The sequence below is a fragment of the Maniola hyperantus genome, chromosome 9, assembly GCF_902806685.2.
Source record: "Maniola hyperantus chromosome 9, iAphHyp1.2, whole genome shotgun sequence".
NCBI classification, from domain to species: Eukaryota; Metazoa; Arthropoda; class Insecta; order Lepidoptera; family Nymphalidae; genus Maniola; species Maniola hyperantus.
Window position 1 is genome coordinate 1,438,360 of NC_048544.1, and position 16,538 is coordinate 1,454,897.

A 16,538-nucleotide genomic window follows, 5' to 3' on the forward strand; every position below is an offset into this window, starting at 1 on the left:
AGAGGTAATAAATTACTCTTTTTGATGGTCAGATGTTGGATTTGTAAGATATAGTGGTGGTGATATTGCGCAAACTTAAAACTAAAGCTACGAGCTACTAGATTTCTTTTTATCCCGGAGAATAAAAGAGTTACCTCGGGATTTTAAAGAAAATTCACCTGTAGGGCGATTGTCTAAAACCTGCATCAATCATTATTATAATCTCAATTGTTCTGATTGGCTGAATTTGTGCGATTTTTGTTGCAACAATGCATTGTGGCCAATAGTGAGCGAGCATTAACCAATCAGAGATGATTGCGATCGTGACATTGTAGCTGTCAAACAACCGCGGTAGGGCCGCTGAACAAATTCATAGGCATCATCATGGTACATAAAGCTGCGTGATTGCGGGAGAATGACAGCTACAATGTCACGATCGCAATCATCTCTGATCTGATTGGTTAACGTTCGCTCACTATTGGCTACAATGCATTGTTGCAACAAGAATCGCACAAATTCAGCAAATCAGAACAATTGAGATTGTAATAATGATTGATGCAGGTTTTAGACAATCGCCCTACAGTACGCAGCAGAAAATAAGTAGATTGCCTTTAGAATGACATTTCGGCTTTGTACAGCGTTGTCTGCTGTGTGAGCCTTGTGGTTAGGATGTCCGCCTGCTAGTCGGAGGTCGGGGGTTCGATCCCGGGCACACACCTCTAACTTTTCGGATGTGCGTTTTAAAGTCAGATAATACTGCTTAGAATCTTTTTTAGGGTTCCGTACCTCAAAAGGAAAAACGGAACCCTTATAGGATCACTTTGTTGTCTGTCTGTCTCTCTGTCTGTCTGTCTGTCTGTCTGTCTGTCTGTCAAGAAACCTACAGGGTACTTCCCGTTGACCTAGAATCATGAAATTTGGCAGGTAGGTAGATCTTATAGCTGACATTTGGGGAAAAATCTGAAAACCGTGAATTTAGGGTTAGATCACACAAAAAAAATTAATTGTGGTCATGAACTAATAATTAGTATTTTCAACTTTCGAAGTGAGTGACTATATCTGGGCTATCATATGAAAGGTCTTCACCTGTACATTCTATAACAGATTTTTATTTATTTTTATGCATCATAGTTTTTGAATTATCGTGCAAAATGTCGAAAAAATACGACTGTAGTACGGAACCCTCATTGCGCGAGCCTGACTCGCACTTGGCCGGTTTTCTATTTGGAATACATACCTGTATTTCCATTTTGTAATGTCACTCACTAGCACAGCACAGACTAAATGCAAATAAATCGCCCAACTATTTGATATATTTATATACTGACTAAACTAATTAATATTTTATCTTTTATCTGTGTGTCATCTCTTATCTTAACTAAATCATGCTGTCCCGTTACCGCTTAATTTACTAATTAGGGACAAAATTATATAGTCATTACTTAATATCTACCAAAGTCTTCGAATAGTGCGTGTTGCCAGTAATGACTAATTATTACTAATATTATGTATCCGAGACATGGTCGCTAACTATGGGCCTCATAAGAAAGCTCAGAGTCACTCAGCGGGCGATGGAGAGAACTATACTTGGAGTTTCTCTACGTGATCAAGTCAGAAATGAGGAGATCCGTAGGAGAACTAGAGTAACTGACATAGCTTAGCGGGTGGCGAACTGAAGTAGCAATGGGCAGGGCTCATAGTTCGAAAACCGCTAGACGTTGGGGTCCCAAGGTGCTGGAATGGCGACCTTCCACCGGAAAGCGCAGCGTTGGGAGGCCCCCCCACTAGGTGGACGGACGACATTAGGCAAGTCGCAGGGTGCCGCTGGATTCAGGCGGCGCAAGACCGTGGCGTGTGGAAGTCCTTACAAGAGACCTATGTCCAGCTGTGGGCGTCTATCGGTTGGTGATGATGATGATCTACCAGTATCTTAGTCAACGGGCCAAACATTTCAATTCGACTAGTTGACCCGTGCGGCTTCGCATGGCACGGGAAACCTATCCCATAGACAAATAGGTATGAATCAGTACACTATTTGTTTGTTAGTTGGTTGGTTTGTCTTTCAATCACGTCTCAACGGAGCAACGGTCTGACGTGATTTTTTGCATGGGTTTAGTCAAAGATCTGGAGAGTGTCATAGGCTACTTGTTATCCCGAGAAACCAGAGTTCCTACGGGATAGTTATAAGCCTAAATCCACGCGGACACGATGATTTCATTGATTAAAATATATACTTAGTTCGATAGTAAATACCACAGGTAAGCACCAAAGCTGAACCTTAATTGAATAAGCAATTACTTAATGCGATATTTGATCTCTGATAACAAGTTACCTACCAGTAGGTACCCATATTATAAATGCGAAAGTGTGTTTTTTTGTTTGTTGGTTTATTGGTTTGTTGGTTTGTCCTTCAATCACGTCGCAACGGAGCAACGGATCGTCGTGATTTTTTGCATGGGTACCTATATTTAAAGACCTGGAGAGTGATATAGGCTACCTTTTAACCCGGGAAAGCAAAGAGTTCCCACGGGATTTTTAAAAACCTAAATCCACGCGGACGAAGTCGCGGGTATCAGCCAGTATTATTAGGGTTCCGTGCCTCAAAAGGAAAAACGAAAAACTCAAAAGGAAAAAGGAATTTGTGGTTACATCACACAAAAAAAAAATTAAATTTTGGTCATGAACTAATAATTAGTATTTTTAATTATCAAAGTAAGATAACTGATATCAAGTGGGGTATCATGTGAAAGGGCTTCACTTGTGGATTCTAAAACAGATTTTTATTTATTTTTATGAATCATAGTTTTTCAATTATCGTGCAAAATGTCGAATAAAACGACTGTATCTACTACGGAACCCTCGGTGCGCGAGCCTGACTCGCACTTGGCCGGTTTTTATATTTGGTAATGGAAACAAAAATTAAACTATATGGCATATACTTACATGTTTCATTTATTAACAGTAAACCTATCTATTATATTTACCTAATCTCTAATCTTAACGACATCATCCGGAGGTCCCTTGCCACCGCCCATGTGCCAGCTGTACTAGAACCTATTGGTTTGGCACGTAGCGATGGCAAGAGACCTGATGGTATGACGCTCGTACCGTGGAAGATGGGCAGGTCGCTTGTTTGGGATGCAACTTGTGTAGACACTTAAGCTGCATCCCACATTCAGGCGACCTCCTCTATGGCGGGTGCAGCGGCCATCAGCGCCGAACAGGCCAAGAGGCGCAAATATGAAAACCTCGATGGGAGCTTCGTATTCGTGCCTTTTGGTGTGGAGACCTTGGGGCCGTGGGGCCCGGGGGCTCGAGCTCTTTTTGAAGAAATTGCGAAAAGAGTTATCGAGTCAACCGGGGACCTGAGAGCTGGCAGCTACCTTGGTCAAAGAATTAGTTTGGCCATCCAAAGGGGTAATGCTGCCAGCTTCTTGGGTACAATGCCTCGCTGCGGTAGTCTCGACGTGGTTTTAGATTTAATTTAATTTATTTTAGTTTTAATTTAATGTTGTTTTTTTTTTAGATTTAAGTTTATTAATAGTTTAATTACCTACTTCTTTGATAAAAATAAATAAAATACATCTCTAATTAGAATAAGTAATTAATTCTTATTAATATGCTTACAAGAAAGACTGGTGTAGCTCGACATTGAGAATGAGTCAACATTAGTTTTGATTTAAAACCAAGTCCTTACTATAGTACGCGACAGGTCGAGATGGCAATCGGGATATGAGGCGGGGGGACGCCCCGTACAGCCGCACGTCACCCACGCTCGCCCGCACTGGGTTCGCGCGGGCGCTGTGCGGGCGTGCGTTGCGTTCCCTCCCCGATTGCCATCTCGACCTATCGCGGATTATACCTACCTACTACAATAAAATATATACTATAGGTATAGGCGGTATAGCGCATAGGTTCCTACGGTAGTGGAGCGGTGACGGAGGGGAGGGGTGACGGATGTCACAAGTTGACGAATCACTGAGCTCTCGCGTCACGTCATCACACCCCTCCCCCTCCCGCACCGCTCCACTACCGCAGGAACCTACAGTACGCGGCAGAAAGTAATGTACATCTACATTTAGAAGGAGATAGCAGATTTGTAGCGCGTTGTCCGTGTCCTTGAGACCGGCAAAACGTCATATAGGTATGAGTGACAGAGACAACGCTCTACAAGTACAAAGCCAAAATGTCATTCTAAAGGCCGATGTACATTACTTTCTGCTGCGTACTGTACTCCGTTATGCGCTAAGCCTGTATATATACTCGTAAGTCGACACCTGCGGCAAGGAAGAACATTGTAAGTTGTTTTTGGTTCTTAAAACTTAATATAAGTATAAGTATCATGATCGAGATTTTAAAAAAATTCCGAGTCTCAAAATTTCCAAAAATTGAGATAAAATTATCCTTCTTCTTCTTCTTCTTCTTTGGGGCTATACAGATCCTTTATATCTCTGAATCACTGCGATCGTCTCTGATCTATTGTGTTTGCCTCCACTTCACACTTCCTTGTCAAATCCTGTGGCCGCTGAAGTAACATCCTCAGGATAAATGATATGTCTCCCTAAGTGGACGCTACATTTGCAGGTGTCGGAGTAGCGAAGTAAAAATAAGTTTTTAATGCATTTTCAGGACAGGATATCCTCATCATATTTATTTTTCCATCTTCTATTACACGTCGCTTATTCCAATGTTGTTGTCTCTTCCTTCTTCCAAAAGATCTCATACAATTGCTTAGTTACTTCTTCTTTGACAATTATTTCGATGTTCTGTTGAAAAATGAAAAGTTAAAGGTGAAAGCCATGCTTTAAAATGCAAAGTAAGAAACACCATATTATTATTTGCCGTGTCTAGACATACATTTGTGCCATGGTTTTCTCATGATGTTCACCGAGGTTTTATTTTCTTTCATTCTTTCTTTTTCTTTTTGATGTCTAACTAGCTTATGCTCGCGACTTCGTCCGCGTGGACTACACCAAACCCATATTTCACTCACAGGGGTTGAATTTTCAAAAATCCTTTCTTAGCGGATGCCTACGTCATAATAGCTATCTGCGTGCCAAATTTTAGCCCGATCCATCCAGTAGTTTGAGCTGTGTGTTGATAGATCAGTCAGTCAGTGAGTCACCTTTTCTTTTTATATATTTAGACTAAATAGTTTATCTGTGAATCTTACCTCTTGTAGAATTTCCATATAAGCTGATGTCCATTTTGAAAGCCAATCCCAAAACTCATCCTACAAATAAAATAGAATTATCTGAGGATGCTCCTACGGTAGTAGAGCGGTGCGGGAGGGGAGGGGTGACGGATGTCACAAGTTGACGAATCACAGAGCTCTTGCGTCACGTCATCACACCCCTCCCGCACCGCTCCACTGCCGCAGGAACCTATGGTCCGCGACAGATCGAGATTGCAATTGGGGTATGAGGCGGGGGGATGCCCCGCACACCCACACATCACCCGCGCTTTCCCGCACCTGGGTTAGCGCGCGGGTTGTGCGGGTGTGCGGGGCGTTCGCTCCCCGATTGCCATTGCGACGTGTCGCATACTATACTCAACGTATATGTTTATAAATTATACGCTAATGAGTAGGAAATTAGGTACCCTTACTAAATTACCTAAACTTGAAAGATTATCATTAATTGCTATCACTTTAAAATAATGTTTGAATTTTGTACATACCTTGTCAAACAAGTCATCTAAGTTAAGGTTATCGTACTTTTTATCAGTTTTATTATCATCATCAGCATTACATTTTTCCTAAAATAAATAAAATAATTTTCATAATAGGTACTTATCACCTATTTATTACATGTGTGAAGAAAGATAATAGCGTAAAATATATAAAGAAGTAAATTGTTTAAGTTTACATACTTTGCTGCTGCAGTTTTCTTCACTTATTTTACTTGCTACAGAAGTGTCTGTTTTAATTTCTTCAATAAATTCTGCACACATTAACGTTTCGCCTTTACTTTCCTCTTTTACTTCCGTAGATGAAGTCTCATTGAAACTTTCTATATGAACGGGATTTAATCTAGATTCCTTATTTTTATCTTTTTCAATGCTCGTGGTTTCGTTACAAGTAACAGTAAGTGTTACTGTGGCTGTAGGATATTTCGGGTTATTATATTTGTTTTCAATGATTGTCTGATTAGTTGTGGCTTCATTATTTTCTGTAGTGGAAGTCTCATTGAAACTTTCTATATTCACGGGATCTAATCTAGATTTATTATTTTTATCTTTTTTAATGTTCGTGGTTTCGTTACAATTAGTAGCAAGTATTTCTGTGGCTGACGGATAGTCCGGGTAATTATGTATTTTGTTTTCAATGCCTGTCTGATTAGTTGTGGACTTATTATCTTCTATAGTTGAAGTCTCATTGAAACTTTCTATATTCACGGGATCTAATGTAGATATCTTTTTTTTATCTTTTTCAATACTCGTGGTTTCATTACAAGTGGTAGTAAGTTTTACAGTGGCTGTAGGATATTCTGGGTTATATATTTTGTTTTCAATGACTGTCTGTTTAGTTGTGGATTCATTATCTTCTGTAGTTGAAGTCTCATTCAAACTTTCTATATTTACGGAATCTAAAGTGGATTCCTTATCTTTTTCAATGCTCATGGTTTCGTTACAAGTAGTAGTAAGTATTACTGTGGCTGTATGATATTCCGGGTTATTATATATTTTGTTTTCAATGACTGTTTGATTAGTTGTGGATCCATTATCTTCTGTAGTTGAAGTCTCATTAAAACTTTCTATATTCACGGAATCTAATGTGGATTCCTTATTTTTAACTTTTTCAATGCTCTTGGTTTCGTTACAAGTAGTAGTATTATTGGTAGTAGTATTTACTGTATTTGAGATGACTGTATTTTCCACTTGGTTTTTAGTGTCTTCATTAATTTTAATGTCCATATTTTTTGCAACTTCAATTAATGAGCTATTGGCTATATTTCCTTTATTGCTACAATTACTCTCTATCATATTTTCGTTTCCTACATTATTCATAGCTATGGTGGTATTAGGTTTAACTTCTAGTTTATCATATTTGGTAATATTCTTGAAATCCGGTGCTGTATAATTGGCAGCGTGTACGTATTGGGCTGCAGCTGCAATATCCTGAAATATACTTACATTACTATCAAAATAACTACTTAATCAGAACTTCAGATGAAAATTATTATTAAAGCTTAAACTTACGTTTGCAATTTCTTTTTTATCCCCCGCCATAATCATTTCATAATGTGTAAGCAGCTTTCTTCCTTCAGGTGTATTTAGTATTCCGTTTATACTAGCAAACCTATCTTTAACTTTTTCTGTGATACTTCCGATCGTTTTACTCATTTGGTTAACGTTATGTAACATTTCTTTATTGTGTCTAACCGCTTTGTTTGCTTCATTACTGTTTATTGTTTTTTCTATATCAGTTTTTTGAGTTACATTTTTATTTCTATTTTCCATTTCTTTAAGGAGTTCATAATTTGGAACCTGATTTGATTTCTGTGTATTATCTATCTCATATATGTCTGACGTAGGTATTTGGTTAAAGTTTCTTAATTCAACGTTGGGTGTATTTGATTGTATTATTTGTTTATAGGGGTTATTATTTAATGTGTAACTTTCAATTGGCCTTTGCTGAACAGGCTGGTTTATGATATGTTGGTTATAGATAGGTTCATTTTGCATGTGCTGAAAAAATAGAGACATTTAATAGCACATATTTTTATTCTTATTTGGATTATATAAGTTCAAGTAATGAATATATTGTATGATAAATTCTAGTTTTTTTTTGTAAATTTAAATTGTAGGTTTTATACGTAGTGTAAATATTGTGACCCAGACGCTTGTGCAATTTTTTTTACATTCCTAACCTTAGTTTAACTGTAAATCATCTATGTTCAGCTGAAGTATTCTACTTACGTTCAAATAGTAACCTTGATCGTTATTTACATTCATGCCATACGTTCCAGGTATACTGCCAATCTGTCTACCACCGGAATACACAGTATTCATGTTATCATACAAAATATTTCCGTGTTCATCAATTAAAACAGGACTCATTACTTTTTGAGAATTGTCGTAAGGCTGAAAAATAAATGAAATACCTGTGCTGTGATTCAAGTTATTGTTTTTATTAATTTAGGTGTATGCAACAAAATCAATCGATGTCTACTCATAATTAAAATGCGAAAGAGCTGTTACTTTTTCATGGCTCGTCAATTCTCTCACTTTATAGTTTATATTCCGGAAAAATAAAAAATCCCATATTATTTAAAAAAAAATTGTCTTTCATGCTGAAAAAATCGCAGATAAAACCTAAGCGTTTGGTGATAAATGAAGTAGTTGTTTACACAGCACTTGATAATATGCTTAGTGTGGGAAAATAAAAATCCACCAAGTGATTCCAAGTGATCTAATTCTCACTTTCTTACAACTAAAAATATATTCTCATGATAGATTTATCTGTGGGTGACCTTACATTTTAACCATCTAGTTGCTCTTACATTATAATATTTGGATATGAGAATAATATTCTCTCATTTTATTTCAGCTGTTCTCACATTTAGCTGTAGTTGTTCTTACATTAGTTTTGGGAGTTATACTTAATATTAATTAATTTAATTGTAATAGTTCCAAAATCTAGTTTTTAAGTTACTTTTAGCTATTCTTACATTAAACTATGATAATTCTAAAATTGTTTTAGTTGTAACAGTTACTATGTGTAGTTGTTCTAAGATTTATTTTTAGTTCTCACATTTAATTTTCTTATTCTTGTTTAGCTAGTTACTTAATAGGCAGTTATTTTTCTTCACTTACTGGTCTATTCACTAACATTCTGTTCGTATAATCCGGGATGGCGGTGGGTTCTATATTCTGTTGGGTCTGAGGTCCTGGCATGTTCTAGAACAAAATATAATATTTATTGTAAACATATTGTTTGAAAATATATTGATATAGAGATAGGTGTTATTGTCCACTTTTCTTTTTTCCATAAAAAAAAGGAATAACATGAACTGTAAAAAAAGACTACCTGATAGTATATTTGTCTTTTCTCTCTAACCTTTTCAGTTGGATCAACCTGCAAAATGATAAACTTTTTTATAGATCGGAATCTTTAGTACTTAATTAAAAATGTGTTCTAAATAATTTTAAATACAGATCAAAAATTGCGAACCGGCAGGAATCGAACCCGCGTCTGCTGGATTCGTCACTGGCAGTAAGCGGGCTGTAGCTTACTGGTCAGAGCGTCGGGCGCGATCCCAGGAGACGCGGGTTCGATTCCTGCCGGTTCGCAATTTTTGATCTGTACTTAAAATTATTAAGAAATATCCTTGAAGTGTTGGTAAAACACTATAAAAATTATAAAATATAGTAAAAATGTGTTTATTATGTAACTATAATTTTTAACTTCTTAAAGTAATTTAGCCTGCCAAAGGTAGTTCAATGGTGCAGGAGTTGACTGATAGGTCAAGCTGAGATCTGTAGAACGTATTTTGCTCAGATTTGAGACAAAGTTGAAATGAGAGTTGATTGATTTCTCTACATACATCAGCCCCCCGATTGTGTACGCAAAACGTATTCATCGTTATCGTAATCGTCAACAAATTCTGCCCTTTAATTGGTTGATTCGCTGTTTAGGTACATTTTTTCACAGCCAATTAGAGGGCAGTATTTATTGACGATTACGGTAACGATAAAAACGTTATTCTTACACAATTGGAGATCGTGATTCGTGACTTACAGGAAGGACTTACTTGACTTAAGGAAGCTAAATACTTACATTACTCCCTTTAGTTCTACTGTGGTACTTCTCTTTCATTTTGTCAAACATCCTATTTCTCAATATTTTAGCCTGAAACATAAAGCTGATAGGTAATTCATATTCACCTAGTAGATTAGCTGTATAGAAGATGAAAAGAACCTTGGTTAATTTAGGTATTTCTTAGTTAAGTATTATTCGACGGCTGTTTTGCAGGTAAACTACTTTTGACTGGATAAGAGATAAAATTAAATTAAATTGAATTGAATTGAATTGAATTCGCTACGGTGGTTTAGGCATTCGTAAAAGTAGCAGTGTATTATCACAAATACCAGCTTTTCTATCTTCTGCGTATAGTACGTTAAAGCTCTTTGGCAATATTATAAATCCATCTTTGGGTTCTATAGAGCTTTCGTATTTTGCAGAGGCTAGAGAAGCTTTCAATTTAGCATGTCCTAGTAATGAGCCGGTATCTTTGTTTTCTCAAAGGGGGTGGGATGACGCGCTTTGTGCAGACGTTTTGCAGGAGTTGATAAATTCATCAACTTCTGCAAGAGATCGCGCGCGTCTCCTCGCAGTGTCTACGAGAGAATCGAGCTATTGGCTTCAAGCTCTCATATAGGCACTCTTTTAGACCACCTTACACTTACTATCGCGGTTGGTCTTCGGCTTGGCGCTAGGATTCAACAGCCACATCTTTGTCATTGTGGCGAGGCAGTGGACGCATATATATGGTCACCACGGTCTTGCTTGTGCCAAAAGTGCCGGTCGTTTTTTCCCGTCATGCTTCCTTGAACGGAGTCATACGTAGGTCTCTTGTCACGGCTAATGTGCCTGCAGTATTGGAACCAAATGGTTTGGCAAGTAGCGATGGCAAGAGACCAGACGGTATGACTCTTGTCCCGTGGAAGCAAGGTAGGTCGCTTGTGTGGGATGCCACGTGTGTGGATACACTGGCGCTGTCACACGTACAGGCGACCTCCGTGGCGGCCGGAGCGGCGGCTACTAAGGCAGAAAGGGCCAAGAGGCGCAAATATGAGAATATAGAAAATAGTTTCATATTTGTGCCTTTTGGGGTGGAGACCATGGGTTCGTGGGGCGAGGATGCTAGATCCTTTTTTAAGGACCTTTCATCCCGTCTCGCGGAATCCACGGGGGACCGGAGGGCTGGCAGTTACCTCGGTCAGCATATTAGTCTGGCCATTCAACGAGGTAACGCTGCCAGCGTTCTGGGCACCCCTGCCTCGTTGCGGTGGTTTAGATGATATTTTCGATTTGTAATTTTTATGTTCTAGAATAAGTTTGGTATTTTTGTTTTTTGTATCTTCCTATTAAATTGAATTGAATTGAATTAAATTAAATTAAATTAAATTAAATTAAATTAAATTAAATTAAATTAAATTAAATTAAATTGAATTGAATTAAATTAAATTAAATTAAATTAAATTAAATTAAATTAAATTAAATTAAATTAAATTAAATTAAATTAAATTAAATTAAATTAAATTAAATTAAATTAAATTAAATTAAATTAAATTAAATTAAATTAAATTAAATTAAATTAAATTAAATTAAATTAAATTAAATTAAATTAAATTAAATTAAATTAAATTAAATTAAATTCTGGCTGGCATCAGCCAGCGATACCCGCGACTTCATCCGCGTGGATGTAAGTTTTCAAAAAATTCCTTGCAGAAGTTTTCCATTCCGAAAGTTCCGTACCTCAAAAGGAAAAACAGAACCCTTATAGGATTACTTTGTTGTCTGTCTGTCTGTCAAGAAACCTACAGGGTACTTCCCGTTGACCTAGATTCATGAAATTTTGCAGGTAGGTAGGTAGGTCTTATAGCTGTCATTAGGGGAAAAATATCAATCGATTGCGATTGTTAAGCATAACATGTCTATTTTCTACGTCATAATAGCTATCTGCATGCCAAATTTCAGCCCGATCCATCCAGTTGACCTGTTCGTTGATAGATCAGTCAGTCAGTCACCTTTTCCTTTAAATATTTAGAAGATTTTGTGAATCTTACTTTGTAATAATCGTCAGGTTTATCTGTTTCGTCACCGGTGGTGTCATCATAATCATCTGCGTCAGACCCATCACTTTCACTGTCGTTATCAGTCTTATCTTCTGCCTTATCATGTGCTTGTGATTGATGTTCCTGCAATATAACATTGTAATCTTTAAGGTCCATACGCACTTACGCGGTGTCCTATGTGAGCGACGAATACGACGCGACACCACGCGACGTAATGCGGCCTATATGGCAGTCTGCGTCTCGCCGCACACTGCCATATAGGCCGCAAGAACGGTATCGCGTTTGTCGCTCACGCAAGACACCTCAAGTATACAAACTCATATAAACTATATTTGACGTGCTGCGTCACGCCGCGTTGCGTCGCGAAGCGCAGCGTGAGTGTTTTTGGACCTTTAAGGTGACGCAGGACGCTCGACCGAAATTGGCAGCGCACGTGGGTAACATGTTTGCTTTTCACTTGACATTGTATGAGAAAGTTGAGAGGCACGATAATTTTCACTGAAATCAAGCGCGCGAAAAGGGTTTAGGAAAAGTATTTTTGAGAAAAAACTGCTGAATTTATGTTTGCAAAGTAAAGTTATTTCAAGTAATGAATAAATAAACAACGTCTAATGATAAATTGTTTTAGAATTTTCATATCCCTAATCTTATTTATTTACGCCCAAAGTTGTCATTAATTTAGTGTTAAAATAGGAATCTTTTGAGCCTCGTAACTTTTAAATCAATATTTTTTTCAATATTTTATATATCAATAAACCTAGATAATGACGAGATAAATCGATATAATTCTTAGTTTTGTTCGTACAATATCGAATGTTGTTGTATTTTCCCTCCTACGTTTGTATGGAGAAAGCACCGAACTGAGCTACCTTAATGTCACGACATGCTTCAAACATAATAACTTTCGGATTTCGACTAGGACTAGGGGATAACAGACAACTAAAGGGATAAATACCGTCTGGGTATATCATGTGACAAGGGATAGGGTTTCGTCATCATCATCTCAACCCATCCCCGATCAACTGAGCATGAGTTTTCTTTTGGAATGAGAATGGTTTAGGCCATAGTCCGCCACGCCACGTAGGTAGGCCTACAGATTTCAAACTCGTTTGAAAACATTATGATCTCTCAGGTACCTACGCAGATTTCTTCACGATGTTTTCAAAGCAGCAGAAAGCAGGTTATTACTGCTTAAATGCACATAACTGCCGAAAAGTTGAGGTGAGAGTCCAGGATCGAACCCCGCTATAAACTCATCTCTTCTGCATAATCACTTACCATCAGGTGTAATCATAGTTTAACTTATAATCGAATAAAAAAAAACGAATTCTCACATCAACTAATTCCCAGTTAGCGAATTGGTAGCCATGCCCATTAGTGAACGATCGAAGCGATCCGTCTAACTCTATTGGACTTTCTTGCGGCGTTTCCTTCTTAATTGTACTGTCCTGTAACAACACGAAGGACATAGTGAATTAGGTACACAGGTTTAATAAACAAGACTGAGTTTGTTGTGGGCTCTTCTCAGACCTGGGCGCGTTTGGAACCCACGTAGCTTTAGTTCTAAGTTCGCGTAAAAATTATCACCACTATTTATCATCATCTTACAAATGCAAACCGTCTATCAAAAAGCGTATTTTTTACCTACTTTGAATAAACGTTTTGACTTTGACTTTAAGAGATCACAGAATGCACAGAGCACACTGTCTCTTTACATTATGTGGTAAATGCATGCATTGCATGCACCATACTGCACTATTAATGGCTGAGATTTGACTTAGGGGGTTGGAGAGTAGACTAGAGGAGTTACAATTCTGGTTGCGTAAGTAGTGATAAGCCAAAAAGTCAGAATCATTATATTTCTACGCTATGCCAAAATCCCCCCGGACCGGTAGCCATGGGCCCCAAAAATATTCCTGGAGTAATAATACGAACTTATCAATAGATATACGCAAATCCGCAAATATGCAAATATGCTTTTACTTTAATTTTAGAAACTAGGTGCAATTAATTTGGCAATCCAAAAACTTTACCTACTGTTATTAAATTTCATACTTAGTTTTAAGTTTTCATCAGCAGTTCCCACAGACTACCAATTTCTTCTCTTTCTCTTACCTGGTCCCCAGGTGTACCGAGGCATTTGTCGACGACAAATATAATCTCGCGCAGAATGGGCAGTCTCGACTCAGCACTGATGAACTCCGCTGTGTTGTCTGTCAACTCTTTCACTTCACTCACTTCCGTGCCATTTTTCAACTGAAATCATTTCAATAATATACTTTTTAGGGTACCCGAAGAGTATCAAGGGGTCCCTATTACTAAGCCTCCGCTGTCCGTCCGTGCGTCCGTCTGTCAGCGGGGTGTATCTCGTGAACTGTAATAGGTAGAGTTATAACTAATTAAAAAAAATTAAAAAGTGTTACATTTCTTGTACGATGGTAAGAATCGTTTTCGACCTATTTTTATTGATCTTCGCTTTGCCTGCCTTCTACTTGTAGCCTCTGCTACTATTATCTTACGGAACCCTAAAAACCGATCACTGAATCTACGTTGGGGCACCTTACACCTAAAGTAATGTACATCGGCATTTAGAATGACATTTCGGCTTTGTAGAGCGTTGTCTCTGTCACTCATACCTATATGACGTTTTGTCGGTCTCAACGACAGAGACAGTGCTCTACAAATTTCTGAAGGTCGGTGTTCATTTCTTTCGGCCCCGTACTGTACCTTAAACGTACGCCACTGTAACAGTTTCAGTCGAGGTTCTTCTAAATAATTCAAACATTTTGATCTAAAGTACGCGACAGGTCAAGATGACAATCGGGGTTGGGACGCCCTGCACACTAGGGCGGGTGACGTGCGGGTGTGCGGGGTATGCCTGCCCCGATTGCCATCTCGACCTGTCGCGGATTATAGATAGTTTTCAGTTTTATACTAGTAAGTACTAAGTACTAGCCGATGGGGCTGACGTTTTATGGAGTGGAGACCGCGTACCGGTAAACGCAGTGTGGGACGACCTCCAGCCCGCTGGACCGATAACCTAAAGAAGGTGGTGGGGAGCGGATGGATGAGGAAGGCAGAGGACCGTGTTTGGTGGCGCGCTCTTGGAAAGGCCTATGTTTTTATTTTTTTATTTTTTTTATTTTTTTTAATAGGTATAGCGAGCAAACGAGCAGGCGGGTCACCTGATGTCAAGTGATTACCGCCGCCCATGAACATTTGCAGCACCAGAGGAGCCGCCGATGCCTTTTAGGAATTTGTTGGTCCGCCCCTTGAATAACCCCATGTTATAATCTAGTGGGAACACCGCCGATGGGAGTTGGTTCCACAGTCCAGCAGTGGACGCAAACAGGCTCATTGATTAGATTGGATTGGATTGAAAGTACTAAGTATATTAGAAAAGGTAATAGATGCGTCTATGAACATAATTTAAATTAGTTAACAGCTGGTGCCAGATGTAACAGTATTTCATAGTAAAGAAGATTTATTCCTATTTCACTAGGTCTTGGATCAGTGACCCCATGGAACATCAGAAACCGGCAAAGCCGTGCCGCCAAGCGATTGAGCGTTCCGGTACGATGCCGTGTAGAAACCAAAGGGGTATGGGTTTAATAAAAACTGCCATACCCCTTCCAGGTTAGCCCGCTATCATCTTAGACTGCATCATCACTTACCACCAGGTGAGATTGCAGTCAAGGGCTAACTTGTATCTGAATAAAAAAAAAAAAGAAACAAAAATACGATTTGTGTTTAGAATAATAAAGTACAGATATTTTACATACCTCTATTTGTACTATAGTGTATGCAGAGAGAGAATGTAAAGCAAATAACAGCAGGATAATCTGAAAGAAATAATAATTAATATCAATTTTATAAAATAGGTCCCATCCATCCATCCATGGGTTTATACTTAGTACAGGGTGTAACCAGAACGCTTTCAAATACTTAGCGTTATTGTTATACTACCTAAACACAAACCAATACTAATTTATATTTTACAAACCCGCAATGTGCAAAACTCCGAGTGGCCTACTCACGGAACGTTCGTTGATCTCTAGCGTCAGACGGATATTTTATTTGCAATTATGGCGAAAGTTTACAAAATATAGGATTTTTAATTTTTTTTTCGGTTTTTCGCGTTTTTTTTATTATAGGAAAATCAACAGCGAAATAATACAATAAGTTTCTTAAATGATTATTACAGAAGTATGGCCAATTACAGATTTTCTCGAAAAATTAACATTTTTAGGGTTCCGTACCTCAAAAGGAAAAACGGAACCCTTATAGGATCACTTTGTTGTCTGTCTGTCGGTCTGTCAAGAAACCATTTCCAACCAGCCACTAAATTATTCCATATTAAATTACTTAAGAAATGACTTCATACATACCTGAGCATACATTTCGATCACGATTCACGACACTATCACAAAACTAACTAAACTAAATGATTGTATGACTTGTAGTGATTGAGAAATATTAGATAATATTTATATACAAATTTCTAATGAATATTTTATCTGACATCTGTTTATCTTCAATTATCTTTGCTTAAACGATTTCGTTTCTATTACTAACTGATAGGTAAACTGCATCTAATGACATCTGTAGGAAATTTTGAAATGGCGGTCGATAAAAGCAGTAATAAACGACAGTTAAGGCGACAGCCTCCTATAGGGGGTCCGGGTTCGATCCCAGGCTATGTACCTATAACTTTTTGGAGCTATGTGCATTTAAAGCAATTTAATATTATAGTGAAT

At 38.0% G+C, this 16,538-nt stretch overlaps 1 protein-coding gene across 1 annotated transcript; it reads right to left on the reverse strand.

Annotated features, from left to right (window-relative positions):
* Positions 1 to 4,419: 4,419 nt before the first annotated feature.
* LOC117984887 (homeobox-like protein HDP1) lies at positions 4,420 to 16,294 on the reverse strand. Its single transcript, XM_069500831.1, has 14 exons — positions 16,170 to 16,294; positions 15,564 to 15,623; positions 13,897 to 14,037; positions 13,116 to 13,229; positions 11,773 to 11,904; positions 9,761 to 9,832; positions 9,011 to 9,058; positions 8,797 to 8,880; positions 7,900 to 8,064; positions 7,180 to 7,668; positions 5,851 to 7,098; positions 5,659 to 5,736; positions 5,153 to 5,212; positions 4,420 to 4,745 (listed from the first exon to the last, which is right to left on the reverse strand). The coding sequence occupies exons 1-14, from the start codon at positions 16,179 to 16,181 to the stop codon at positions 4,659 to 4,661; spliced, it is 2,790 nt and encodes a 929-aa protein (XP_069356932.1). The 5' UTR covers positions 16,182 to 16,294; the 3' UTR covers positions 4,420 to 4,658.
* Between the last annotated feature and the right edge of the window lie 244 nt (positions 16,295 to 16,538).